This window comes from Myotis lucifugus, unplaced genomic scaffold, assembly GCF_000147115.1.
Source record: "Myotis lucifugus unplaced genomic scaffold, Myoluc2.0 scaffold_387, whole genome shotgun sequence".
NCBI lineage: Eukaryota > Metazoa > Chordata > Mammalia > Chiroptera > Vespertilionidae > Myotis > Myotis lucifugus.
In genome coordinates, this window is record NW_005871435.1 from 1 (window position 1) to 27944 (window position 27944).

At 48.0% G+C, this 27944-nt stretch overlaps 1 protein-coding gene and 1 non-coding gene across 7 annotated transcripts; both read right to left on the bottom strand.

The window, feature by feature from the left end:
* Positions 1–365: 365 nt before the first annotated feature.
* Positions 366–500, bottom strand: LOC111823086. Its single transcript, XR_002826072.1, has one exon. It is a non-coding gene; the product is annotated as a small nucleolar RNA SNORA70 (small nucleolar RNA).
* Positions 501–2852: 2352 nt separating this feature from the next.
* Positions 2853–26380, bottom strand: LOC102420069 (pleckstrin homology domain-containing family M member 1-like). 6 transcript variants are annotated; one of them, XM_023743395.1, is made up of 8 exons: positions 26265–26369; positions 25761–25812; positions 24871–24992; positions 23727–24103; positions 18237–18325; positions 13696–13943; positions 11605–12231; positions 2853–3632 (listed from the first exon to the last, which is right to left on the bottom strand). In XM_023743395.1, the coding sequence occupies exons 5-8, from the start codon at positions 18282–18284 to the stop codon at positions 3164–3166; spliced, it is 1392 nt and encodes a 463-aa protein (XP_023599163.1). In that variant the 5' UTR covers positions 18285–18325; positions 23727–24103; positions 24871–24992; positions 25761–25812; positions 26265–26369; the 3' UTR covers positions 2853–3163. The 6 variants fall into 6 exon arrangements, with proteins under 6 accessions (XP_023599163.1, XP_023599162.1, XP_023599165.1 ...); XM_023743394.1 differs by lacking the exon at positions 25761–25812 and having other exon boundaries at positions 26265–26380; XM_023743397.1 differs by lacking the exons at positions 23727–24103; positions 25761–25812 and having other exon boundaries at positions 26265–26380.
* Between the last annotated feature and the right edge of the window lie 1564 nt (positions 26381–27944).

Below are 27944 nucleotides of genomic sequence, written 5' to 3' on the forward strand. Positions count from 1 at the left end.
CGGTCAGACACACTCCCGGTTACCACAGGTTAGCCACCAGGAAATCATACTCTCGGGGAAACCTTTTGTTCTCTTAAGCAAAGGAGAAAAAAAAGTGGGAACACTGGGTCCTTGGAACTTCTGCACATGGAATTGGACCAAGTCCTGTGGCTGTGGCCCACGCCAAGGGCTCCAGTTATAAAGCAGAAAGGGAGGTAGGGGAGAGGAGCACACAACTGTCTCCCGTCTCCCTCTTTCATGCCACCTGCCTACAGCCTGCTCACTCAGGGGCCCATATCTGGCCAGTTCCCTGCCCCCCCTTTTTTCTTTTTTCTTTTTCTAGATTGAGGGCAGCATGAGTTCAGACACAAGTGTCCACCAGAAAGGGCTGTATCCAAGGTCCCTTAAGGCAACCCATACTAGCAACAGGTTGCGTACACTACCAAGGATGCTGCTGTTTGCAGCCATTGCACACCAGGCTCCCATGGGGAAAAGAGCATGGTCGGCTTAATTGGCTGCAGCTCCCTGCCCCTTTAACAGTGGGGGGAAATCACCATTGACCAAGAATTTCAGCCAGAGCAGCACCTGCCACCTGGGACCCAAAGCACCTACCACTAGGGACCAAAAGTGCTCCAGGAATGCCACCTGGACATTAGGACACTTTATACAACAGTGAATCCAGAGAGGAGTCTGGCTGAGGAGTGAAGATACCAGGTCAATGTGAATAGGCGGGCCACACAGTGTTGCCCAGTGACTAGGGAGTAGAGGAATGAATGGATCCACAACTCCCCAAAGGAGATGGGCTTCAGAAAGGGCGAGCACACACTGAACTCAGCAGTAGGTGCTTTGATTCCACGTTACCAAGCAACCAGACTCCCCTGAGGTGGCAAGGAGGTGGAGCCTGCCCTGGTCAGACCAACCTGCCCACCTCTGCACTTGATGGTGCACTTCTCAGTGTAAATCTACAAGCCGGCATTTCCAGAGAGAGTTCAAGAACTAGTGATTGATTCCTACTCTCTCCCAGGTACAGTGCTTGAGCCGACAATACAGAATGAATGGACATGGTCTCTCATATAATGGAGCCAACAGTCTAGTCGGGAAGACAGGAAATACACAAATAGAAAATGAAGAGATGATATAACTTCACATAGTGTGAGTGTTACCAAGTGAAGCAGATGAATGGGAAAGGGAGTCACTGGTGCTTGGAGGCAGAGTGGTCAGGGAAGGCCGAGACAGCAGTGAGGGAAGGAGTGAGTCAGAAAAGGGTCCAGGCACAGGGAACAGAAAATGGAAGTGCCTGGGGCTACACGAAACTTGCTTTGTCAGGAGCTGCAAGGAGGCCAGGGGGTCAAAACGTGGTGAGCAGAGGAAGAGCTTTGTTGATGAGTGGACTGCCCTGTCCCGACCCCGCTGGCTAGGAGAAAGAGATGGCAGCGCTCATATATTACTAGTGTGAGGATAACTTGGTACAAGACTGTTAGAAAGCTGTTTGGCAGTATCTACTAAAGCTAAACATACGTCTACCCAATGGCCTGGCAATTCCGCTCCTCAATATATACCCACAGAAACGAGTACATAGGTTCACCAAAAGGCAAGTACAAGAATGTTCTTCATAATGGCCCCAAACCTGGAAACAACCCAAATGCCTGTTAGCAGGAGCATGGAGACATACATGATGATAGTCTTATAATGAAATACTATAGATCAGTGGAAAAGACCAAACTATAGCCCCAGGTTGTATGTATAGGTGAACTGCACAGTTCAGTGAAGGAAGCATATGAGTAATATATTGTATGATTCCATTTATAACGAGTTCAATGACAGGAAAAATGAATCTATGGTAGTTTCCTTTGGGCTGGAAATGTTCTAATATCTAGATCTGGATGGTGGTTACAGAGTGCATATCATATATAATTACTCATTGAGGTATACACTGAGGATCTGGTATACTTTAAATACATCATTCCTCAAAACTTTTTAAAAAGGGGAAATAATAGTCTTTTCAACAAATAGTGCTGGTAGAACTGGATATCTATATGCAAAAGAATGAAGTTGGACCTCATCCTTATACAATATACAAAAATTAACTCAAAATATACCACATATCTAAATGTAAGAACAAGACTCCCTAGCTAGTTTGGCTCAGTGGATAGAGTGTTGGTCTGCGGACAGAAGGGTCCCAGGTTTGATTCCAGTCAAGGGCACATGCCCAGATTGTGGGCTCGATCCCCAGTAGGGGGCGTGCAGGAGACAGCCAAGCAATGATTCTCTCATCATTGAGTTTTCTATCTCTCTCCTCCCTTCTTCTCTGATTAAAATAATAATTTTAAATGCACTAAAGCTGTTTTAAAAAGGGTGTGTGTGCGCCTCTGTCACTTTGCATGGCCCTGGTCCCGTCCTGAGTTACAGGATCTGGAAGTTACTGGCCAAAGGAGAGATGTGCATGGATGGAGCTGAAAAGTAAGACCATGCACCAACATGAGCCCCAGGCTGCAGCTTCCTGTGTCCAGGAGCACACGTACATAGATTCCTGCCTCTGCATTCCATGACACAAGAACAAACGGAAACAGCTGAAGAGCTTAGGTCACAGCTTTGACTGCTGCTCCACTGGCCAACACTTCTCCAGGACATTCCCAGGATTGACTTCCCTCGGGTTATCAACAAACTAGATTGGCTTATCCTAGAACAGCGCTGTCCAATAGAAATACAATGTGAGTCACATACGTCACTTTAAATGTTCTAGTAGCCACATTTTTAAAAAATGTAAAAAGAAGCAGGTGAGATTAATAGCTCCATGTGGCTAGTGGCTGTCAAATTGGACAGCACAGTTCTAAATCTGGATCATGTTGCAAAATGAGTATTTTCAAAAGAAGTATATAAAAATATCAATTTATTCATAACAAGTACTGAGGAGGAAACCAAGGGCCAGTGAGGTGAAGTTCCTGGCCCAAGGCCTTAAGTTGCTTAAGAGCAGAGAGTCTGTGGTCAAGTGAGAATTATCTTGTCATAGAGTCGATGCAGAGATGACAGGAGATAACCATGGGAACTGATGGGCATGGTGCCCAGCTTATGTCCACTACTCACACACCAAGAAACACCAGCTCCATCATCATGAGGCTATTAACACTAACACCACCCAGAGAGAGAGGGTAATTGGGAAGAAGGCAGAGACCGCTTGGGGTCATCAACCGGGGAAACCCTGGCTTGGAGACCTTTTACCAAGACCACCCCCAGAACAGCCGGAACCACTCACCGGACTGGTGGGTGAGGAAACCATGAGGCTCAGTCCAGCTCCGTCATCCACCGAGGGCCTCTGCTGCCCATCCCCTTGGCCGACTGCTCTCACAGGACTAGAAGGCTGCTGGTCTGAAGTGCTCCTCGAAGTGACAGCTTGGGCAGTGCCCAGATGCTGCAAGCCCAGGATGCCAGGTGCCAGGGAAAGCGGTTCCTGCTTGTGGCCACCATTTGCAGGCCCAGAGGCTGCTCGGGCAGGGAGGGGCTCTGCGGGCGCCTCGACGTGCAGGTGTGTGCTGGTGTCGAGGCAGAGGCCGTGCAGGGAGAGTGAGGCCTGCAGTGCGGGCATCTCCGTTCCTCGGCTCAGTCCGTTGGTTGGCACAGAGTTTACCTGGGCTTTGTTGAATTCAGACAACACCCTAGAAGTTTTTAAACAAAGAAACCTGTGTGACAGGTTGTCAGCTAGAATGCCCATGGCTACTGGGTTGTGGTAAGAATGGAAAACTGCTGTCTTGTGACTTAAGAAACAACACTCTTTTTTAAAAAAAATACTCACCTGAGGGTATTTTTTCCATTGCTTTTCCAATGGAGAGAATGGAAGGGAGCGAGGGAGGGGAAGAAAGAAAGAGAGAGAGAGAGAGAGAGAGAGAGAGAGAGAGAGAGAGAAACATTGACACTGACTGGTTGCTACATGAACGTGAGACCTTTGGTGCCTGGGCTGACAGACCCTATAATCACTGAGTCACACTGGCCAGGGCAAAACAACACTCTTCATCACCCACTGCTCTCCTCCGGTCACGCAGCCGCCTCCTCTGACACTCAGCACCACCCTTTCTCCGCAGCTGGCAAGTGAGCTGTGGAGCCCAGGATTGCAGGTGAAAAGCTCACACAGCAGAGGAAAGGACTTGATGTGAACGGGAACTGATTGCCTTTACCGGCTGCACAGGCTCCCTGTGGGCCTGGAGAGTTTGCCCGGCCAAACCATCAGCTGTGTGGGCAGTCATTTCCCGAAGCCGACTGTGGCACAGCCCCGTGAACAGAGTGTCTCAGAGCTGGGCTCCCCAACGGCACCGAGGCACCAGGACTCCAGCCCCGGGGACATGGACTTAGCTGAAGTGAGGACCCACCTTGTTCCTGGAATAGTATCTGGGCAGTAGGGTTGGGGTGAGGTGCAAGGGCTGGTCCACCTCAGAGCTGGACTGGCTATGGAGTCAGAGAAGGCTCCCGTTCCCAGAAATTGCTGCTGGGGGTCAGTGTACACAAGGTGTGCAAGTGTGCATACAAGTATACATGAGGTGTGCTCCTGCTCACTCCTCCCAACGGAACTGGCTCTTCCTGCCCCTAAGTGGTGCTTCTGGGGCCAGTGTTACTGACTTTGTGTACACACACACACACACACACACACACACACGCACGCACGCACGCACACATGCACGCAAAAACATACTTCTGGGCCTTCTGGAATGTGCACTGGCTAGTGGCTGCTCTGTCCTCCCTCTCCTGAGGTTTCTGGGAATCTAAGTTCCATTTCTGAAGTAAGTCTATTTGCTGGCTCCTCTGCTGCTGATGAACCCAGTTGAGTCCGTCATGGATAAAGGCAGGTTCGGATGACAGCAAAGTGTCTGGAGCCCAGGAGATTGCACACATCTGCCCTAATGGCTTAAACCGGGTCTAGAAGACACATCAAACTCTCCTTCATGTGGGATTATGGAAACTAAGATTTCAGAACTCAAGTTTTCACCTTCTGGCTGAACTCTGCTCTTATCTACACAACACCATCTTAATCCAGAACAACAATTCAAGACATTCCAGTCAAGAATAGGTGACCAACCCAGACATTTATGGGCAATCGATTTTCAACATAGGCGCCAAGACATTTTAATGGGTAAGAATAGTCTTTTCAACAAATGATGCTGGGATAAGTGAATAGTTCCATGAAGAAGAATTAAGTTGGACTCCTATCACACCATGTTAAAAAAGTAACTCAAAATGGATCAAAAAGCTAAAAGTAAGAGCAAAAACCATAAAACTCTTAGAAGGAGACAGGTATAAATTTTCATATCTTTGGGTCAGGCAATGGTTTCTTAGCTATGACATCTGCATAAGCAGCCAATAAAAAAAATAAATAAATTGGACTTCATAAAAATAAAAACTTTTGTGCTTCCAAAGAATACTACCAAGAAAGCGAAAAGACAACCCAGAGAATAGGGAAAATATTTGCATATTTTATATGCAGATACTATCATATATCTGATAAAGCTCTAGTATCCTGAATATATAGCACTCTTTCTTGTTATCCTCACCTAAGGACATGTTTATTGATTAAAAAATTTTTTTTTATTGATTTCAGAGAGGAATGGAAAGGAAGAGAGAAACATCAATGATGAGAGAGAATCACTGATTGGCTGCCTCCTGCACGCCCCCCACCGGGGATCGAGCCTGCAACCCAGGCACGTGCCCCTGACCAGAATTGAACCAGGGACCTTTCAGTCCGCAGGCCAATACTCTATCCACTGAGCCAAACAAGCGAGGGCTATAGACTTTTTTTATCCTCACCTAAGGATATGTTTACTGATTTATTTATTTATTTATTTTTTTAAGAGAGAGAGAGAGAGAGATGTGAAAGAGAAACATTGATCAGTTGCCTCCCATATGTGCCCTGACCGGGGATCGAACCCACAACCTTTTGATGTACAGGATGATGCTCCAACCAACTGAGCCACACTGGCCAGGGCTATATAGCATTCTTACAACCCAGTAATAAAATGACAACCCAATTTAAACATAGGCAAAGATATAAATAGACATTACTCCAAAGAAGACCTATACATAGCCAATAAGTGCATAAAAAGATGCTCAATATCATTAGACAGTAGTGAAGTACAAATCAAAACTGCAATGAGATCTACTTTATGCCCACGAGGATGGCTACAATTAAAAAACTGTCCATTAACTGAAAAATAGCTAAACAAATTGTGGTATATCCATATAAGGAAACATTATTCAGTCACAATACATGCTGCAACATGGATGAACCTTGAAAACATACTATGTGAAAGAAGTCACAAAAGGCCAGGTATTATATGATTCCACTGATATGGAATGTCCAAAATAGGTAAATGCATAGCTAATGGGTAAGGGGTTTCTTTACTGGGTGATCGAAGTGTTCTTGAACTAGATGTTGCACAACTTTGTGCACATACTAAAAACGACTGAACTGTATACTTTAAAATGGTGAATTTTATGGTCTGTGAATCATCTCTCACTAAACAACAAGGTGACCTATCAGAGAAAGGTGTAAATGTGCTTGTAGAATAGTTATGGAGGATGCAGGCGGGTGCTGGTTCCTGCTCTAAGGCCTCACTCTAAAAACAGAGAGTTAAAAGTCCAGTGGTGCAACCTGCAGGGCACAGGGATTGCTGAGTTCTGGAAGCACAGGGCTAGTCTCCACTGGCCAAGGAGGAAGGGACATTTGCTGACCAGTTGTATGTGTCCAAACCACTGTGACAGACTGGGCCACGTTATGAAATGAACTAGGGAGTCAGATTTTAGGATATGTTTTCCCATTGATTTTCTTAAAATATATTTTTATTGATTTCAGAGAGGAAGGGAGGAGAGAGATAGAAACATCAATGAGGAGAGGGAATCACTGATTGGCTGCCTCCTGCACGCCCTCTACTGGGGATCGAGTGTGCAACCCAGGCATGTGCCCTTGACCAGAATTGAACCCGGAATCTTCAGTCTGCAGGCCGATGCTCTATCCACTGACCCAAACCGGCTAGGGCCCCATTGATTTTTAGAGAGTGGAAGGGAGTGGGAGAGACAGAGAGAGAAACAACTCGATGCGAGAGAGACACATTGATTGGTTGCCTCCTAAACATGCCCCAGCCAGGCCTGAGATCAAACCTGCAACCGAGGTACGTGCCCTTGACCAGAATCAAACCCAGGACCCTTCAGTCTGCAGGCTGACACTTTATCTACTGAGCCAAACCAGCTAGGCAAGGGAGACAGATTTTTATATCCCCTGTGAAGTCCCAGCTCATGGGCTCCTGGGAGGTAGAGTAGTAAGTGATTAAAAGCAGGGAGCCAAGAGTCCTCCTGGCCTTGGTTAGAACATTGCTAAGCACCCCACAAAGGTACCTACAGTTCGTAGATTTAATTCCCTTATCTGTAAAACAGCCATGGTAACAGCACCCACTTTTATGACTGTGACAAAGATTAAATGAGATAATATATGCAAAATGCCTAGAAGAGCGTCTTGCACAAGTTTCTCAATGTTAACCTCAATTTATTATTGTAGCTGCTTTTATTATTATTGATAAGACTGCTTAGCCTCCATGTAAACAAATATAGAACTGTAAGGAAAGGAGAATTATGGAAATACTCACTAGCATTACCAAAATGGTTATTAGTTATAAATGATCCCTACTCTATAAGAAAGATTTTAATGATTGAGTAGACTGGGTGTTAAAATGAGTGATGCATAAAAAAAATGCCACCAAAATTGATTGTGCAATAAATTAGAGCTTCCACCAAACCAAAACCAAGGTCAAGGTGAAATCAAGTTCACAGAGCCTCATCAGAATCAGTTCTGGTCTCAGGATCCAATGAGAATAAGAGATAGATACCTCAACTGGAAAAAGTGCAGAATGAGATTTTGAAGAAAAGGCAAAAAAAGAGAAAACTTTGAATAAAATGCAACATACAAATGAAACAGCCCTGTCCAGGTAGGTCAGTTGTTGGTTAAAGCATTGTCCTGATATATCAAGTCTGTGGGTTCGATCCCCAGTCAGGGCACATAAAAGAATCAACCAATGAATGCATAAATAAGTGGAACAACAAAATCGATGTTTCTATTGCTTTCTCTTTCTCTAAAAAAAAAAAAAAGAAAGAAAAAAAAGAACTGAAATTGCTAGTCTTTCCACTTCTCTCTGGTTCAGGGCAGTGGTGATCAAAAACGTCTGTTCAAAAAATTTCTTTGTACATTCACTTAAAAAACAACCTTAAAAAAGCACGTTATTACATGCGTAAGTGTCTATGTGTGTATGTGTGAAATAAATAAAAAGCATGGCGTGGAGGTTCTGGATGGCCACCTTGGAAAGAACCCCTGCCAAGTGGTCTGAGCCTGTGGTTTCTTGCACAGAGGTGGGCTGCATGGTCTCAGAATCATTTCCCACAAGGGAAGACCTCATGATGACAGCTGACCAATGTTACTAACCAGCTATTCACAGCAGTGCTTATAGAGACAAGAAGTAGAACTCAGGTCATCAGTTCTCAGGAGGACTTAGCAGTAAAGGACAATAACACCACCTATTGGGCACTCACCATGTGTCAGGCACTGCTCAAAGCACTATCTTAACTCATCTAATCTTCCTGGCATCCCTTTGGAACATTCTTATCGCCATTTTACAGATGAGGACGTGAATGTCAGAAAGACTGAGTAACTTGCCCAAGGTCAGAAAGCTGGTTAAGGAAGACTCAGGCAGTCTGGCTCCTGAGTCCACATTTTCAACTACTAGAATGTGCCTATGCTTCTCAGTGATAATTATAATTCAGACTCAAAAAAAACACAAAAGAAGCAAACTGCAATTTGGTTTCAGTGAAATAATTTATCAATATATTTCATTTTGAATGCTAGTGTTTTGTACTTTTCTTTAAGTTTAATTTGTAGGGATTTTTAAAAATTTGTTTTTATTGATTTCACAGAGAGGGAGAGAGAGAGATCATCAGTCAGTTGCCTCCCACATGCACCCCAATCAGGGACTAAATCCTCTTTAATGTGGGCATGGAATCGAACTGGCAGCTTTTCTGGTGCACAAGATGACACTCAATCAACTGAGCCACTCTGGCTGGGCTATTTGTAGATGTTCTGGTTTTACAGCTTTAAGAGGTATAAGCACAAGGTATTTGTGCGTAATTTTTAAGTTACGTTTAAGTAATATAAAAATAGCTTAAGTGAACTCTCAACTGTTGGTGAGACTCTTTACCCTTAAAACATACACTCCAAGAAATGCTAGTCTCTGTGGATGTTCAAAGACTAACTTCCAGCCCAGCTCTAAGAAGGCTGCGTATGTGTTTGCACATCTGTGTGTTCAGTGTATGCTGGTTCCTCACACTAGTGTTGGTCTGTACATCCTGACCCTCTTCCCTTGAGTTAGTTCCCCATAATAACCACACAGGGTGGATGGCCACTGGCTCAATGACCTTAAGCTGGAATTTTCCAATCACAAGATTCATGAAAGATACAGAAAAGACACGTGACAGAGACGGCTAGCTGGTCTGTGGGAGGAGGGAGAGGCAACAAATATCTGAGACATGTGAATGAGCCTAGTCATGCCACAGGCCCAGCCGTGCTGGGGCAGGGCCTGCTCCTTTCCAACATGTTCGAGCTCAATCCTTCTGTTTGACATTTGAAAATTCTATCTCATGCGCACAGTGCTCACAAGCTCTTTCTGGAGCCTATCAGACATTCTTATGTGCGCAACTCACTAACAGGCATTTGATCTGATCCTCAACCAGCTCTCTGAGGCAATCTCCATTTTATTTATTTTTTTAAATATATTTTTATTGATTTTAAGAGAGGAAGGGAGAGGGAGAGAGAGATAGGTACATCAATGATGAGAGAGAATCATTGATTGACTGCCTCCTGCACACTCCACAGTGGGGATCGAGCCCGCAACCCGGGCATGTGCCCTTGACCAGAATCGAACCCGAGACCCTTCAGTCTGCAGGCCGACGCTCTATCCACTGAGCCAAACCAGCTAGGGCCACGATCTGCATTTTAAAGATGAAAAAACAGAACCTCAAAAAGAGCCAGCAACTTGCCTGACATTACTGGACTAGTAAGCGGTAGGACGGGGCTTGAAACGAGATCTGCTCCACGCCAGTCCGTACCACCACCCCAAACTGGTACAATTCCCACACCAGTTGGCATCCCTGTAAAGACCTGAACCAAAGGTGGGACAGCAGGAATGAAAAGAAGGTCCTAAACACTGATGGAACATGGATCCAACTGAAGAAAATGCTTAATAAAAAGGTTACCATTTGTTACCTATTAGATGAGCAAACATCCAAAAGTTTGATAATACCTTCTGTTGATAAGGCTAATAGAGTGTAAACAGGCAATATCCGTGAAATGACAAATTCATCTATCCTTTGACTCAGCAATTTTGCTTCTGGGAATTTACTGAGCAGAGATAACTGCAGAGAAATAAAAAACTACACACGCAAGGTTGCTTATAAACACTGAACTCCGATGTCCACTCCATACAGGGCTCATTAAATAAACTAAGGTACTTCCAGACAATGAAAAACTATGCCACAGGGGAAATAAAAAGAAACTCTGATATGAAAAGATCTCCTCCAAAACAAGGTGTATAATAGTGTATTTATACCAGCTTTTGTGGAAAGAGGTGGGAGAATAAGAAATACAATTTTAAAATCTGCATATGCATATTTGTTATAGATGTATTTAGAAACACTGGAAGACTAAGCAAGAAAATTAATTATGGTTATAGGGGTGGGAAACACTTTTTAGATTTTTTTTAACCATAAAAATAAACTATTATTCAAAAATTAATGTTAAAAAGCCTGAATGAAGAAGGCTCTGCTCTGGCCAATGTGGCTCAGTTGGTTGAGCACTGTCCCATGCAACAAGAGGTCAAAGGTTCAATTCCCAGTCAGGGCACATGCCCCAGTTGCAGGCTTAATCCCCACTAGGGGGCATGCAAGAAGCAGCTGATCGATGTTTCTCATTGATATTTCTCTCTCTCCCTACCTCTCTGAAATCAAAATACTTTTTAAATAAAAATAAATAAAATCAATAAAAACACATTAAAAAAAAAGAAAGAAGAAGGCGGCGGCTCTGCCCAGGTTCCCTTCTCTAGTCAAAGTCGTCGCTCCACGTATTCCTTTTCCACAGCTGGGCTTGGCCCCGTTCGTCTACCACCTCCTCCAGGCAGCATTCAGGTTTGTATCCTCTGGGAGGTCACAGAAGACCATCCTTTTGCATCATGCTTTACTGTATTTTTTGGAAGTTGTAAATATAGCCCTGAACTATTAGTTTCCTTCTCTCTAGATAGTGTAAAATATTGTTGTCTTCTCTGAGTCCCAGAGAGATGAAATAACTTGTCAAAGGTCGCCCAGGACAGAGCTGGATTGAACCAGCCCTGAGCGCTGTCTAAATCCATTTCCTCACTGCCCCCAGTTACAGCTCCCAGCAACCTCAGTCCCTGAGGAAGAGAGAAGTTCCCTTTGCCTTTCCTTATGCCCTAACAGAGTTCAGTGTGCAGTGACAGGCAATCACATGCTAGAGGAAGGGAGGGAAGGAGGAAGGGAAAGAGGAAGAGAAGAAGGAAGGAAGCAGAGAGAGAGGGAAGGCGTGGTACTCACTCCTGCAGAGACGGGTCTGAATCATCGGCATTCGCTGTCCCCAGGTCTGAGTCGTAGGACATGGGCTCCTCAGAGTGGTCTGGACTCTTGGAGCCGTTCTCGGGGAGTAGGAGGCTATCGGAGTTGAGGCTGCAGGACAGCTGGGACGAACTGGCCGTGTCCAGGCTGAGGGAGGAGGCAGTGAGCTGCCTGTTCCGTTGGATCTTATGGCCCGAGTGCTGGACTTCGATGTCCTCTGAGCCCGAGGAATGGGAGATGGAATCCAGAGACTCCTTCCGCTGTAGTTCTGTCCCCGAGGTAGTGACAGGGTCGAGCTCAGAGAATGGGCAAAGCCCAGAGAGGGCCAGCGGGGTGAGCGTCCACTCGTTCAGGATGGAGGACTTGTAGGAGAGTTCGAAGGACAGGGATGTCAGTCCCTGCAGGAAGCTGAGGACGAACTCGCTCTCCTCGGGGTCTCGGAGCAGGGCGGAGGGCTGGTAGTACTCGCACAGGCGGGCTGGCTCCTGCAGCAGCAGCTTCAGGTAGCACTCCATCAGGCCGTCGTTGAGGGCCAGCCGCAGCCAGGCCCGGCAGCGGCCCACGTCCGTGCTGACAAAGACCAGGTGCTCCAAGTCCGAGATGGTGTGCCTGGGAAGGGGGAGAACGGGATTATGTCAAGAAAGGACTTTGTATCATGGGGATGTCATTTTATACACTGGTTGGCAGGAGCCATACTAATGACACAGGGGAAAGACATGGTCCCTGTCCTCCGTCCAGGTAACTAGCTTTCCAGGGCACACCTGTTGTTAGTAGAGCTGGGGTGGGAACTGAGTGATCATTTTCGGGTTGGAGTGAAAATAATGCCATAGAATGGGCAGTTTCTGAGCTGGGCCTTGTGGGATTTCAAGAGGGAATAGATAGGAGGGCCTCGTAGGCACATGAAACTAACAGAAGGAAAGGCATAAAGGGAAGGAAAGCCACAGAGCTGTAACAGGAGTGGGGAGCACTGCCATTACAATGTGGGGAGGAGTGGGTGATTTGGTGGCAGAGCCAGGTAATGCAGGTTTGTGAGAATCCAACTGCTGAGGCAGAGTGGGGCAACGGTCCCCACACTAGGCTGTGCCTCAGAATCACCTGGGAACTTGGTCAGGATGCAGATTCTGGGCCCCCCACCGAGTGAACCAGGCTCCAGGCTAGCATTTGGGGGCCTGTGGGCTATAGGTTTTTCCACAGGAAGGTGACTTGACCTCAGCTGTGCAGACTTTAGGGTGGGTTGCTCTGGATAAGATCAGACCCAGGTATACCAAACTCAGTTCCTGAACACCTCGATCTGATTAAATGCCCGACTCTGACTACCACCGTCCCCTGCTCATGCCCCCTTCATAGGAGGACAGACCATGCTCTATAGGACGCAGTGATTGGCTCCGGTTTGCTTAAGCTCAGTAAATGTCAAGAAAGGACAGAATGAGATAAGGGGGACAATTAGAAAGCCATTGTCACCCAGGAGTGAGGTAAGAACCCGAGATAGGGCAGTGGCAGTAGGCATGGGAAGGAAGACTGGAGACTGACAAAGCACCATTGGGTTGAAGGTGGCATTTAATAGCCCTTAGAGGCACAGTGCCAGCTGCTTGCTCCGAAGTCCAGGCAGTTAGGGGCAGGGCCACAAAGACAAGTGTCTCAGAGCAAATATTCAGATGCTCTTCCTGGATTCCACTCTTTTACAAAAAACTCCCTATGCCATGTTAGGAGTAAATACTTAGCACACAGATGTTCAAGCGTTCTAAGGCGAGGTCAGCAAACTTCTGTGAAGGGCCAGGTAGTAAAGATTTTAGGCTTTGCAGGCCACACCACCTCTGATGCAGCCACCGAACTCTGCAGGGTGTGGCCAAAAGACGGCACCTGCTGCAGGTGACCAGCCAGGGGCTCAAAGCAGTGCCAGGCTGTTGCCTGAGGAAGGAGGGGCTAATGAGGCTTGGTCGGACAATATCCCCCACCTCAGCCATCCATGTTCTAGACACAGGAGCGCCTGCTGCTTTCCTGCAAAGCTGAAGAGCCCCATGTCCCACCCCCCAAAGCTCCTTCCCAATGCAAACCCGCCCGGGCTGGTCTCACTTGTGGGTGATGGCCTTCAGGAGGGGCCAGAAGACAGGCTGAGGCAGAGGCTTCTGGTAGGCACTCTTCTTCCTTTTCCCCCCGGCCTCCGCTCGGACGTGCTTGGCGTGCAGGCCGTGGATAAACACGGCCTCCAGGGCGCTGCACATGGTGTTGGCATCTCCGTCTTCACTGGTGACCACTGTGTCCGAGGATGCATACTGCTTCTGCAACGCCTTCATGGATCCCACTAGCTTCTTCTTGATGACCTGGGCGGGGTCAGACGTAACACAGGCCTTTAGAATATATCCTATGGTGACCCCTGGAATGTAACTCTGCCTGTCACAAAATACATGTACAACTACACATGCACATACCTGTATGTATGTATCTGCATGTGCCTTCTGCAAAACTAGCACATGCGAATTATAGAAAATAAAGATAAAGCATACAGAAGGAAAATCACACACACCATCCAGAGATAGTTATTATTTTTTGCAAAGATATTTGTGTATCTATTTTTTTACAGAATACTTTGATTTTTAGAAAGAGAGGAAGAGAGAGAGAAACATCAATGTGAGAGTGCAACATCAATCAGCTGCATGCCCCCTACCAGGGATCGAGCCCGAAACCCAGGCATGTGCCCTTGACTGGGAATTGAACCGGCAACCTCCTGATGCATGGGACGACCCCTAACCAACTGAGCCACACTGGCCAGGGCTCTTCTGTTTTTAAAACCAAGTGTCAATAAACTGATAGCCACATAAACCTTATGTTAAGCACTGGCTCCATCATTAGTAATGGCGATGGGACTTGGGTAAATCCATCTAGGACAGAGGTGAGGTGTTCCACCTTAGTTACGTGACCAAGATGCCACACAGAATCAAGAAGCTAAGAGGCAACAAGTGCTGCTTTAGAAGAATAAAAAGACCAACAAACAGGAGTATGGTCTACATTCAGAGAAATCAGGTTTAGTCTCAGCTGTCAGTCACCAGCTGGAGCACCTCAGACATTTCACCTCTCTGAGCCTCACTTTCCTCACCTGTTAAATGGAAAGAATATTTCCTGATCTGCAGCATGGGGGGGGGGGGGGGGCATGTTCCCCTTTCACTTAACCTTGTGTCCTTAATAAATGTTTGTTAAATGAATAAATTACAAAATATACAAGTCTTCTGGAAATACAGAGTAAAGAGAGTTCTGTCAAAATAGAAGTATGTCAAAATTACCCAAGTAGCCCGGCCAGCATGGCTCAGTGGTTGAGCCTTAACCTATGAACTAGGACAGTGATGGTGAACCTATGACACGGGTGTCAGAGGTCACACGCGAACTCATTTTTTTGGTTGATTTTTCTTTGTTAAATGGCATTTAAATATATAAAATAAATACCAAAGATATAAATCTTTGTTTTACTATGGTTGCAAATATCAAAAAATTTCTGTATGTGACACGGCACCAGAGTTAAGTTAGGGTTTTTCAAAATGCTGACACGCCGAGCTCAAAAGGTTCGCCATCACTGAACTAGGAGGTCATGGTTCTATTTCCAGTCAGGGCACGTGCCTGGGTTGCGGCAGCTCAATCCCCAGTATGGGGTGTGCAGGAGGCAGCCAATCAATGATTCCCTCCCATTACTGATGTTTCTATCTCTCCCCATCTCCCTTCCTCTCTAAAATCAATATATATATATTTAAAAATTACCCAATTATTTGAAAAAGGACTGGAAGGGATTGCAAAAAAACTGGTTTGAATCATTAGGTGATAGGATTCTGGATAAATATTATATTGTTAGTTAAATGTTCCTTTTTTATAACAACGTTCATGAGACGTAATTTACATAGCATAAAATACTCTCATTTAAAGTATACAGTTCAATGGTTTTTAGTATATTCACAGAATTGTGCAACCATGGCCACTGTCTAATTTTAGAACATTTTCATTGCCCTAAAAGGAAATACTGTACCCACTGGCAGTCACTCCCTATTCCCTTCCCCCAAACCTTTCTGTCTCTATGGAGTTGCCTGTTCTGGACATTTCATATAAATGGAATCAGACAATAGGCAGCCTTTTGTGTCTGGCTTCTTTCATTGTACTAGTAGCATGTTGTCTTTCATTTTAGCTTCTTTTCCTCTAGGTTGTAGCATTCTTCATGCATCAGTACTTCATTCATTTTTATGCCAAGTAGTATTCCATTGCATGGATATACCACCTTTTATTTATCCACTCATAGTTAATAGACGTTTGGGTTGTTCCCACCTTTTGGCTACAATGCTGCTATTGTGGACGAAAGGGCCACGTGCTAACCTGACAAGCTCAGGGGAGGCCTGCATGGCGGTCTTGCAAACTCTAAGACCTAAAGTAACCACAAAGGATGGTCTGAAATTAAACTTTAACTGAAAGCAGTTATGGTGGGTAGTCACTTCCTAGGCCAATATCTTCCCTGACAAGGTCCATCTTTACTTTAACTGAGCTTATTGTCTTTTTGCTTCTGGGATAACATGTCATTAAAATGTCAGGGTAGCTTGTAACTTCCCTTTTTCTGGATCCCTCAGGGCACAACAAATGGCACCAAGGCGGAAACCGTAAGATCCCTCATTGTTATTATTATTGAGTTAATTGTTGACTGTTAACTATCCTGTACCCACCTAAGTAATGTGTCTATCATTTTACTTTTTATCCAATCCCAGAGGTCCCCCCACTTTTGCCTTCTCCCACCTCTCTAATCTATCACCAATGGATTCCATGTAACCCACCTACATCGCCTCCTTTGATTGCAATGCATAAAAATAGATGAAAAACCGCCACTCTCTGGAGCATTGTCCCAACTCATTGAGATTCTACTTCCCCGCAATTGCTGACGGTTAGGCTCAAATAAACTCACAAAAATTCTTTACCAGGCTTGAATGTTTTTACATTAACACTATGAACATTCACCCACAATGTTAGGGGCAAAAACAGAATATTGGGGACTAGCTATAGTTATAAGAAATATGTACCGTGATTGCCTTGATCTGATTAAAGAAAGGACATTCTACCCTGGCTGGGAGTTGTATGCCCCTGAGACCTGGGAGTCAACCTTGGAATCCCTTCCATTCTCATTCAAGAACTATTATTATCATGGAAATATTAACAACCTCATTGCCCAAACAATGGAGTCCTGCTCCAGGCCCCATTGCCTACTTCCCCTTGCCTGTAATTCCTACTTCCCCATGTAATTTTTGTCCTACCCAACATAAGCAGCTGGCTTATGGAGGGGGAGGGTTGGAGAGCAGATGTTTGTGGCTGACCTGCTGCTCTCCCATACTACCCGCATTATTGGAATAAATGCTCATACATGATTCAACCCTGTCTCTACTTAATTGGCTCAAGTAGTGACAGGCAGCCTGGACCCACTGGTTGTCCAGTTTCAACAAGTTTTTGTGTAGACATATGTCATGTTTTCAATTCTCATGGGTATGTACCTAGGAGTGGAATTGCTGGGTCCTATGGAGCACTATGTTTAACTTCTTGAGGAACTATCAAACTGTTTCCCACAACGGCTGCACCATTTTACATTCCAACTAGCAATGTATGAGGGTTCCAATTTCTCCTTAACCCCACCAACACTTATTATTGTCTGCCATTTTGGCTGTAGCCATCATAAGGGGTGTGAAGAACTATCTCATTATGGCTTCAATTTGCATTTATCTAATCTATAATAATAAAAGCGTAATATGCTAATGAGACTGGACAGCCAAACAACCTTCCAGACGTCCTTCTGGATGAAGCCGGGGCTGCAAGGGCCGAGGCAGCCACAGTGGCTATGAGGGCCAAGACAAGCCGCTGCGGCTGTGAGGGCTGAGCCCCTTGCACGAATTTCGCGCATCGGGCTTCTAGTCCTATATAATAAAACCCTCATATGCAAATCAACCAAATGATGGAACAACTGGTCACTATGACGTGCACTGACCACCAGGAGGCAGACACTCCACACAGGAACTGCCCCCTGGTGGTCAGTCTGCTCCCACAGGGGGAGCACTGCTCAGCCAGAAGCCAGGCTCATGGCTGGCAAGTGCAGTGGCGGTGGTGGGAGCCTTTCCTGCCTCCACTGCAGGCAGGTGGTAAGGAGCGAGGGGTCCCGGACTGCGAGAGGGATGTCTGACTGCGGCTTAGGCTCGATCCCTCCAGATATCCCTCGAGGGGTCCCGGACTGGGAGAGGGTGCAGGCCAGGCTGATGGCCCCCCCTTCTCCTGCACAAATTTCGTGCACCAGACCTCTAGTGTCTAATAATGGTGAGCATCTTTTCATGTACTTACTGGCCACTTATATATCTTTTTTGGGGAAATCCTTCATTTTCAGGTAACCTTTATTAAATCCCAACTGTTTTTTGGTAAATTCTCATTTTATCACCAATAAGATGGTCTAGAAAGGGCAGGGTTTCCTCAGAGCTTGCTTCTGCTATAACTTTTTTCTCAGCCTGAGGCCTCTCTTTCCAGACAGTGTCCATACATTTCAAAGTGAGGAAAGCCAATGAAATGGCTGTTCTGTGCACCTCCTTCCCCACTCTTGATCCTCCGTTGTCACCTACCGAGATGGCATCCCGGGGGTCCACTCCATTTTCCACCACTGACAGCATTTCCACTCAGGCAGCAGCTCCCAGGAAAAACCACATGACACCTGTTGAGACAGATGGTGGCCAGGTGAGCAAGCTCCCAACTCACCCCCCCCCAGCCAATCCCTAGGCCCCCAAGCAGCTGCAGGAGGTCAGCCCATTCTACTGCAACTGAAAGAAAGGCCTCTGAATACAAAAGTAAAAAATTGAAAGTGGGTTTTAAGGAAGGAAAAAAGGAAGGAAAAAGTCCAAGGGCCTGGATCTTGGGAGGGAAGGAGCCCTGTGTGCCAGGGATGGGCCTGCCCCAAGGAGTGGGTGGAAAGTACCCTTAACGCCACACCAAACGCTGGCACAAACGCAGGGAATGAAAGGCTGACAATTTATATACAGAGCTGAGGGTGCAGGGGACACTGCAGCTGTCTGTGCAAAGAACCCGCAGGGACCAGGAAGCAGGCCTCACAGGTCAGTCAAGGCTTGGGCCTTGCATTCGCCCCTCTGACTCCTGTCTCAGCCTGGTGTCTGCCGCGCAGCAGTGAACAGTGTTGTAGGCAGTTAGACAAGAGCAGAGCAAGGACGAAGGGTCAGGTACAGAAAGTCACCAGGGTGGAAAGCCCCAGGTGCCCAGCAGTGGACAATCAACTGTAGGGTGGGGCCTTGTTCCCAGGGTGACTTTTCCTCCCCTGGCATATCGCCAGTCATGAGGCTTGGACCCCTGACCTTTCCTCCCTAGAGATAACATCTAGGCCTCAAGTGTGTTTCAGCTCCAGGCCCAGATAAGCAGCAAAACCAGCCACGGCTGACATCAGGACCAGCTGCATTGAATAATGACCCCCTGCCCTGATGCTGGCCAATCATCCTGAATGGACACACCTGGAAGACTACGGAATGTTCTACTGAGATCTTCTCCTGGGACTCCCCTAAAATCTCCACCCTTAAAACCCTTAGGACGGAGGACCCAGCGCATTCTCCCTCCCAGGAGCAGGCCCAGAGCCTTTCCCTTCCAACCCCACCCCCTCAGCAGGTTCCCATTAGCTTCCTCACTGCCAATCTCCAAGGCCCTTCCTTTACCTCCATAACTTGTTTCCTAAACCCATTTCTTCCAGGAATTACTTTTTCTACCTCTGTTATTTATCCAATAAATGTTCTCTTACAGTTTGGGTCTTGCTTTGTATTCTTTCCTAGCCAGAACCCAAATGTCGAGGTTGCTGAACCCAAGTTTGATCTAACCCCACTGCTCCTACCACTGCCTACAACGAAACAGCTTCAAAAGGGAGCCGAAGCCGGTTTGGCTCAGTGGATAGAGCGTCGGCCCTCGGACTGAAGGGTCCCGGGTTCGATTCCGGTCAAGGGCATGTACCTTGGTTTCGGGCATATCCCCAGTGGGAGATGTGCAGGAGGCGGCTGGTCGATGTTTCTCTCTCATCGATGTTTCTAACTCTCTATCTCTCTCCCTTCCTCTCTGTGAAAAATCAATAAAAATATATTTTTAAAAAAAAGGGAGACTCTCTGGTTACACATCTGCTTCTCCTTTGGGCTGCGAAAGTCAAGCTTGAGTAGCACAGGGACTTGAGTAAAGGGGAACAACACGGGTTCTATGGACGGACAGGGCCACATGCTAACCTGACAAGCCCAGGGAAGGCCTCCGTGGGGCGGCCTTGCAAACTCAGAGACCTAAAGTAACCACAAAAGATAGTCTGAAATTAAAACTTTTTTAAAAAGCAACTTATGGAAGTAGTCACATCTTCTCTGACAAAAGCCAACCTTTAACTGAGCCTATTGTCTTTTGCATCTACATCAAGCATGTCAAACTCATGGCTTGCAGGCAGTGAGTTAGACATGCTTCATCTACTAGTACGTTAACATACCTTTGGAATGTCAGGGTAACTTTTCTTTTTTTTTATTTTTTAAAATATTTTATTGATTTTTTACAGAGAGGAAGGGAGAGGGATAGAGAGAAACATCGATGAGAGAGAAACATTGATCAGCTGCCTCCTGCACGCTCCTTACTGGGGATGTGACCACAACCAAGGTACATGCCCTTGACCGGAATCGAACAGGGGACCCTTCAGTCCGTAGGCCGATGCTCTATCCACTGAGCCAAACCGGTTAGGGCTCAGGGTAACTTTTCATTTTACAAACCCCTCAAGGCACAACCAATGGATCAGATTAGAGACTACAAATCCTCTCCTTGTTATTGTTATTTTTATCATGTTAATTGTTGATTATCCTGTCCCCAACTATGTAAAAGATGTATCTAACCCACTTACATCTTCTCTTTTGACTGTAATCTATATATATAAAAGCCTAAGTGGCCGTTTTGACTATTCGACTGGTAGCTATGACATGCACTGACCACCAGGGGGCAGACACTCTGACCAGTAGGTTAGCCTGCTGCTGGGGTCCAGCCAATTGGGACTGGACAAGACTGGCCGGACACGCCCTGGAGCCCTCTCATGGTCCCTCCCCAGCCCTGATCGTGCACCAGTGGGGTCCCAGATTGCGAGAGGGCGCAGGCCAGGCCGAGGGATCCCACCAGTGCACGAATTCGTGCACCGGGCCTCTAGTGTATAAAATAAGGTGCAAAACTGCCATTCTCTGGAGCATTTTCTCAATCCCTTGAGATTGTGCTTCCTGGCAATTGTCGACAGTTTGGTTCAAATAAACTCACAAAAATTCTCTGTAGATTTGCATGTTTCTTATGTTGACAATTCTAATCTCAGTTTGCCATTAACCAGCTAGGCACACTGGGGCACTGTATCAGCCTCTCAAATGGAGAATATGACTGTGGAAAGTGCCTAGGACAGGGCTAATATGTACCAAGGACAAATGGTATCTACAATCCCAGTGGATGTGGCCACCTAAATCTACAGGCAGAGAATGCCACTGTGTAAATGAATATGCACAAGTAGGTGGAATCAGTACACAGGAAAATCCCTCAGGCAGCTGGCTTCCTCCCAGGAGTAGTGACTAAGGGTGAAGGTGGGGTGGGGGTAGGGGCTGTGGTCTTAGTCTGAGGGGGCTGCTGGTTGGCCTGGCCCCACGCCAGCCACTTGGAAAGGCCAGGACCAGGCAGGCACATTCACATCTAAACAAATCTCTAATGAGCACACAGCTGAGCTTGAGGGGACACCAAAAATAAAAGGTGATTGCTGTCTCTGCTCCCCAAAACTCATGGCCTAAAGAAGTTCACAAAACCAAGGCCTGCTAAATGAGTTTTAGACCCTTTACATACATTGCCTCATTCTATTTCTCATAACCACTCTAGAAGGCTCTTGTATTACCACAATCTGACTGATAAGAAATAGAGGCTGTCCCAGGTCAAGGAAATTCCCAAGATCCCAGAGCTGATATGGCAGACTACCCCAGCCAGGACAATGCCAACACCAGCTCAAGGGAAACCTCTAGACTCCTGAATGAGTGCAATCCCCTCCCTTCTGGAAGAGGCTGGTGCGAGCTAGGGCTAAGGGTTGGGGGAAAGGGCGCAGGAGGAAAAAAGGGGGCAATGAGGGATGGGGGAAGGAAGGCTCTTCAGCTGGTGGCCCTGGTGGAAAAGGCTCTGATTCAATCCTGGACTTGGCAGAGGGCAAACAGGACCCAGAGCCAACCTCGCTAAGTAAGGACATGCAGAGGGAGGGAGGTGTGCACGAGGAGGGCCCTGCAGAGCCAGCTCTAGTCAGGGTGCGACAGACCACCAGGAAGAACACTGGGCCTGGGCTGCAGCCCTGTCTGCCTGCCTCACCCTTCAACTCTATTCCTGCTCACACCTACCCAGGATCCTCAGGGCCCCCCCCAGGAGATCAGCTCCACATTCTGGCCACCAGGGCGACAGGGAAAAGGGCATGTGAGTCCCTCTGCAAACATGCCCGATCCTGGAGGCTGGGCTCCTTCTGGGCTACGTGGTACAGCCCCGCAGGCCAAGGCCAGGTTCTCTGGCTCCAAAGCCTAGGGCTCCATCTAACTAACCCCTTTCAGCAATTCCAGTGGCCCAAGCCTTCCCTCAGGCCTGCCTTCTACACAGAGCTTGGAGATCCCAAACTGACCTTCCCTCGGCCAGCCACAGGCCAGGCCCTTCAGGGCTTAGACCTCAACAATCTGAATCATAGCCTGGGCCCATTAAGACCTCATTAACTAATTAACTGAAAATATGAGAGTACTCATTGGAGGGGGGGAGGCTTATCAATAAGTGGATGCTCTGGCCAAGCAGAGGCCTACTAAAAACCAAAGTAGCCCTGCCCGGCGTGGCTCAGTGGGTTAGAGCATCATCCTAATACGCCAAGGTTATGGGTTTGATCCCTGGTCAGGTCACATACAAGAATTAACCAATGAATGCATGAATAAGAGGAACAACAAACCAATGTTTCTCTCCCTCTCTCCCCATTTCCCTTTCTCTCCCTTTCTCTCAAATCAATAATTAAAAACAAAAACAGCCCTAGCTGGTTTGGCTTAGTGGATAGAAGGTCGGCCTGTGGACTGGGGGGGTCCCGGGTTCAATTCCAGTCAAGGGCACATGCCTGGGTTGTGGGGGGCTATGATTCAGATTGTTGAGGTCTAAGCCCTGAAGGGCCTGGCCTGTGGCTGGCCGAGGGAAGGTCAGTTTGGGATCTCCAAGCTCTGTGTAGAAGGCAGGCCTGAGGGAAGGCTTGGGCCACTGGAATTGCTGAAAGGGGTTAGTTAGATGGAGCCCTAGGCTTTGGAGCCAGAGAACCTGGCCTTGGCCTGCGGGGCTGTACCACGTAGCCCATAGTCTATGGGGCTTGTTTCACAGAACACTCTTCACTGACACTAAGAACCAAACCAAAGGGAGGTGTGGCTCCAAAGAGACCTAGGCTGAAGGGAGTACGGAGGGACCCTGAGCAGCACTACTCTCTGAAAGGGTTCTTCAAACAGCACCAGCGGAATTTAGGGGAAAAGGTGACTTTCTGACTTTTAGGAAACTCCACACTCTGCTAAGTCTGCCTCTCCCCATAAGTACTAATCCACCCCGACATAGCTCTTCAAACTTCTCTATCTCATTTAACTCCACAACAGTCCTGGGAGAGGAGGGTTTTACAAAGAGCACTGAGGCTCAGTGCCAACAGGCCCCAGGTAGGGAACCGCATTCGCGGGTTTCCTCATTCTAAATCCTGTGCCTGTGGCCAGACCAAACTGCCTCAGGTCTTTGGTCCGAAGAGTTTCAGGCAAACTTATTACTTACAGAGCCTTAAGAGGCACTCAGAAACTCCATTTATCAAATAAGGCTTAACATCAACAGGAAACAATCTTGCTGAAAAGATCTGTAGCCCCAACCAATTGAGGCAGCCGAATTTCAGAGCCGTCCTTTCTTAAATGTTCCAATACGCAGTTAGGAAAGAATTGTTCTGGCTGTTTTTCTTCATTATGCTGCCTAGCCCCTAAGTATGTGCAATTTCACTTCCTCCAGAAACCAAGGAAGAAAGAAAAGAGAAAAATGGCTTACATGAGACTCACATTAAAAGAAGAAATGGATGACCGGCTTCACCACTTTAAAACACTCCACCCATCAGTAAACAGCAACCTCCTCTCCTTAGAGACTTCTCAGCCATTCCCAACAGCCTCCACTCGATGGCCTGAATCCAATCCTGTACCTGGCTGTTCAGAACAGCCTGGCGTTTAAGTCATTCAGCTCCTACAGTACCAATTGATGAGTCATGGTTTTCAGTTGGAAAAGAATGACAAAGTTATCTTCTGATTCAGAAAGGCAGCTGATCGTTCAGCCTTGTGAGCGATGAATGAGTAAACAGCATCTCCTTCCACCTGAAGAAAATTGGATTTCTGGTCCAGCTGGAGGGCGAGAAACTTCTAGCTTGTGATTCCCAGACCAAGGGCTAGTGGGTGAGGCCAGAAATTGAAGTCAGTTAACACTGGCTATCTTTTTTCCTCCCTCTTTCTTTCCATCCAATAACCACCATCCCGTCCCCCTACCCCACCCCACCCCCATATTCTTGTCCAATACCCTTAGGATTCTAGCAAGGGCCAAACTCTGAACAAATAAAAACAGGTACTTTGCCCAGTTCATTCACCATTACATTTCTAGTGCCTAGAACAGTGCATGGCACACAGTAGGGCTCAGAAAATACTTGCTGAGTCAACTGATGAATAAAATAAAGGCTCAGGGTGGGTATCTCCCTATCATAGACTGTGGAGAGTTGAAGTATACAACTCTTCAGAGGTGGGAACTCCTTCCATTAGACCAAGCTACCAACAGGCTGAAAACCATTCTGACCTATCACACCTTCATGGGGAGATATTGGAGGTAGAAGAGCATTCAATTTTCAAATGAACAAGATTACAAATGGCAAGGAAAGACAATGATTCTGTTTGGGGCCCTTTAAAATTGCTGTCAACTGGCCAATCCTATGAAACCAGGTCACCAGAATTTGGAGGGAACATGCACTCAAAAGCCCAGATTATACAGGCTGAGCATGGGGCCTGGGGCCAGGCGTGTCCTCTGCCTGAGCTACTCTGAGACAACTAAGCTGTGTTCATAGGTAACCAAGGGGCCAAAAGTCAATGATGCAACCCCTGCAAAAAGAGGAAGCGATTCAACAGCCTCCATGCCCACCTAGGCCTCAGCCTCCCAGGACCCACTCACCTATACTCTTTACAACATGTAACATCTCCTCTGGCTCCCAGTGTTCCCTGTGTTCAGTGTTAGGACTGGTCTGTTCTCAGCTCTAGTCCGGAGGAGCACTCTGTGAGGATCCTCTCCAGGTGCTAGGACAACACACATGGACATAGTTCTGTAACCACAGCCAATCCTGCACAGCGGTACTTTCTAGGTTTCTTCAAGGCCAGAACACCAGCCAAAAGGAAGTGATGGCTTCGGTTGCCCCAGACTGAGTGAGCTGGATGGGTGGCCATTCCTCACCTACCAGGCATTTGAAAGATACCTACCATTCCAGGGGCCAGCACACATAATTTAATAATCCCTGGGACAGATATAGGGAACCAGATATCCAGGAAAAGCCACTGACCGAAGGGGGTGTATCTCTACTTCTCTATACTTATTTACATCTGAGGCCCTGCACGCACCAGGGAAGCTGTTCAGTCTCTAACTGCCCGGCTGTTAGACTGAACAAGCACCTAGATTTGGCTGTAGAGGGGCAGCTGGTGGGGTGGGCAGGACACTCTAAACTAAGATCTCAGATTGAATGGGGTGGGGGGTGCTGGGTCAAGGAAAGAATGGGTAGAGGATTGGGGTGAAGACAACAGAAGTGAAAGGATATGGAGACCCCAGTTTAAACAAGATTTTGAGTGGGAGCGGTAGGAACTGAGGCAGCAAGCGTTGGGGGCGGTTTAGCCAAGACTTAGGGATGGAGGATGCCCTCAGGATGGCTGGAAACGGACAGGAAGTATGATAGGCTAGGTCCTAGTTAGGGGTTGAGTCTGTGCAGACAAGATACAGGCCTGGGACGGGACTGTGACCAGAGTTATCGAGAAGAAAGGGGTGAGCCCCAAGTTTACTTTGGTGGTGGGTCTTACGTGAGAGTGGGCAGAGGTGGTGTTTTGGAGGAGCAGGTCTTGGGAAGCTGAGCTGTAGGGAAATTGGGGTAAGAAAGCGGACCCCGAAAAAGGCAACCAGAATGGTGGGTCTCAAGATCTGCGCGGAGCATTAGGCTTGCCGAAGGGGCCGAGGGGTGAGGATGACATGTGTCAGCGGGAGCTGGAGGGCTGCAGCCGCGATCGGGGCTGGAACTGGGCTAGTGTGGGGTCAAGGGTGAGACTGCATTTACGCAAGACGGGTGGTGAGGGGGTGGGGAAGGGCTGGCGTCGGGTCCCGGTGGGAGAAGACGGAGGGGACCGGCCGCAGCGGCAGTGAGAGCGGGAGGAGGAAGCGGGGCGCGGGGTTTGGGCTGGGGAGGGTGAGGGCTCCGAAGCACGGCGGTCTCAAGGCAACAGGGGGTTCGGGATCACGTCGAGGGCCGCTGGTCCATCGCCCGCCCGCGTCTCGGCCCGCCGCCCTCCACGCCCCGCCGCCCAACTCACCAAAGGAAGTGGGGAGCGGGGCAGGGGGTACCCCCGGCCACCGCAGCCGCAGAAGCTCGCCCCGAACCCCGCGGCCTCCAGTTACTGACAACAGCAAGCTGCGCCCAGGGCGCCTGACGCCATCACGTCGGCTCGACGTCCGGCCCCGCCCCCGGCCCGCGGAGCCTATCGCGGAGCCCGCAGGAGCGGGGGCGGGGCGGGGGGCGGGGCTGGCGCTCCGGGACGCCCAGGGTTCCCAGCCCCCGAGTGGCTCTAGGAGGCTCGGGGTCGGTGACCCTGTGAATTCGGAGAGCCGAGGCCGGTCGTCGGGCCGATCGCGTCCTCGCTGCCAGCTCCCCGCAGGGTCTGCGTCAGACTCTAGACTCGGCATCGGGGTGCCTGCCCCCTCCCGGCCTCAGCACGGGGCTGCGTAGCGTTGGGGCTGCCGCTTGACCTCCTGCAGCGAAGGTTGCCCACTTGTAACACGGGATCAATGACCGCTACCCCATTCTTGCCTTGCCGGGCCATCAGTGCAGCCGGGGACAGGGCTCGGGGCCAAGTCGGAGCCTCCCGCCTGGAGGCGTTCAGGAAAATCACGGAACCCACACCTTACTCTCAAAGGACGCGCCTCGATAGGCCCCTTGGCATTCTCCTTTACCCAGCTCAGCAGCAGGGAGACGCAAAGCTCAACGAGCCATAGTTACGTTTGTTTTTCATCGTAGACGTGACGTTTCTCTTTCTAATGGATTCAAAACAAAAATAGCAAGGGGTGGACTGCGGCGCTTCAGACACTTGGCAGATGCAAGCATTGGTGTGACCAGGGATGCGGAGGTAGGGCTAGATGCGGGTCCAGGGAGTCAGTCCTTGTGGGTGGCTACCGGGCTGGTTGAGGATCAGGCCAGTTCTGGGAAGCAAGTTGCACTGACCTCTGCGGGGAGTGGGTGAGGGGAACCGGGGGTGGGAGGTGAGAGAAGTGTTCCTGTGCTCCATGGCCCTTTCCTGAAATGAAGGGGTTCTCGCGTCTCTGAGAAGGTGAGGTTCCAGAGCCTGTTCCCACTTATAGAATCAGCTGTTGGGGTGTGCCCCCCCCCCCCCCCCCCGTCCCCCGCCCTCTACGGTGCAATTCTCTCTCCAGGAGTGAAAACGCACTGGCTCCCTAGCTTTTAGGCTAGGTGAGTGAGTGCTAAGTGCCTACACTATGGTTAATGGTTGAGCAGGAAGATTAGAAATAAAAACGTAGTAAAATGTGAGATGCTCTGCCCTAAACTAAGAGATGAGGGAGTCGGGGTTTTAATATTCGTGGTAAACAGAAGCTCCTGCTGTTTGCCAGGTAAAAATGTGTCATTACCAGCCACCTGGAAGGTAAGTGCCTTTGTCACCCCCATGGTACAGATAAGAAAACAGGCTTGAGAGCGCCAACTTGGGGGGCCCAAGGCTGCACAGATAATAAATTCTCGCCCAGCTCTTTCTGAGTCTAGTTGGAGGGGTAGCGTAGTTCCCTCAGTAAGAGAGCAAGTGGGCCTGAGGGCCAGGAATGCTTAGGTTCGAACCCCAGCTCTACCCCGTGCTGTTTTCTGGGTCTTCCCTAAATCGGGCCCAAGGCAACCCAATAAGCGTGGGGCTAAGACACCTGCCACAGTGCCTGTATTTTTTCATAGGCCCTTTGAGTTAACACTGAAGATAGAAACTCCTCTTGATGTT

What these genes read in the sequence shown, in the direction of transcription:
- LOC102420069 (XM_023743397.1), bottom strand. Translation starts at nt 18,284, where the DNA reads ATGCTGTCAGTGGTGGAAAATGGAGTGGACCCCCGGGATGCCATCTCG. An exon ending in ACCCCCGGGATGCCATCTCG is followed by an intron (nt 13,944 to 18,236) that starts GTAGGTGACAAC and finishes GACCCCGCCCAG; the next exon opens with GTCATCAAGAAGAAGCTAGT. An exon ending in CTGAAGGCCATCACCCACAA is followed by an intron (nt 12,232 to 13,695) that starts GTGAGACCAGCC and finishes CCCCCTTCCCAG; the next exon opens with GCACACCATCTCGGACTTGG.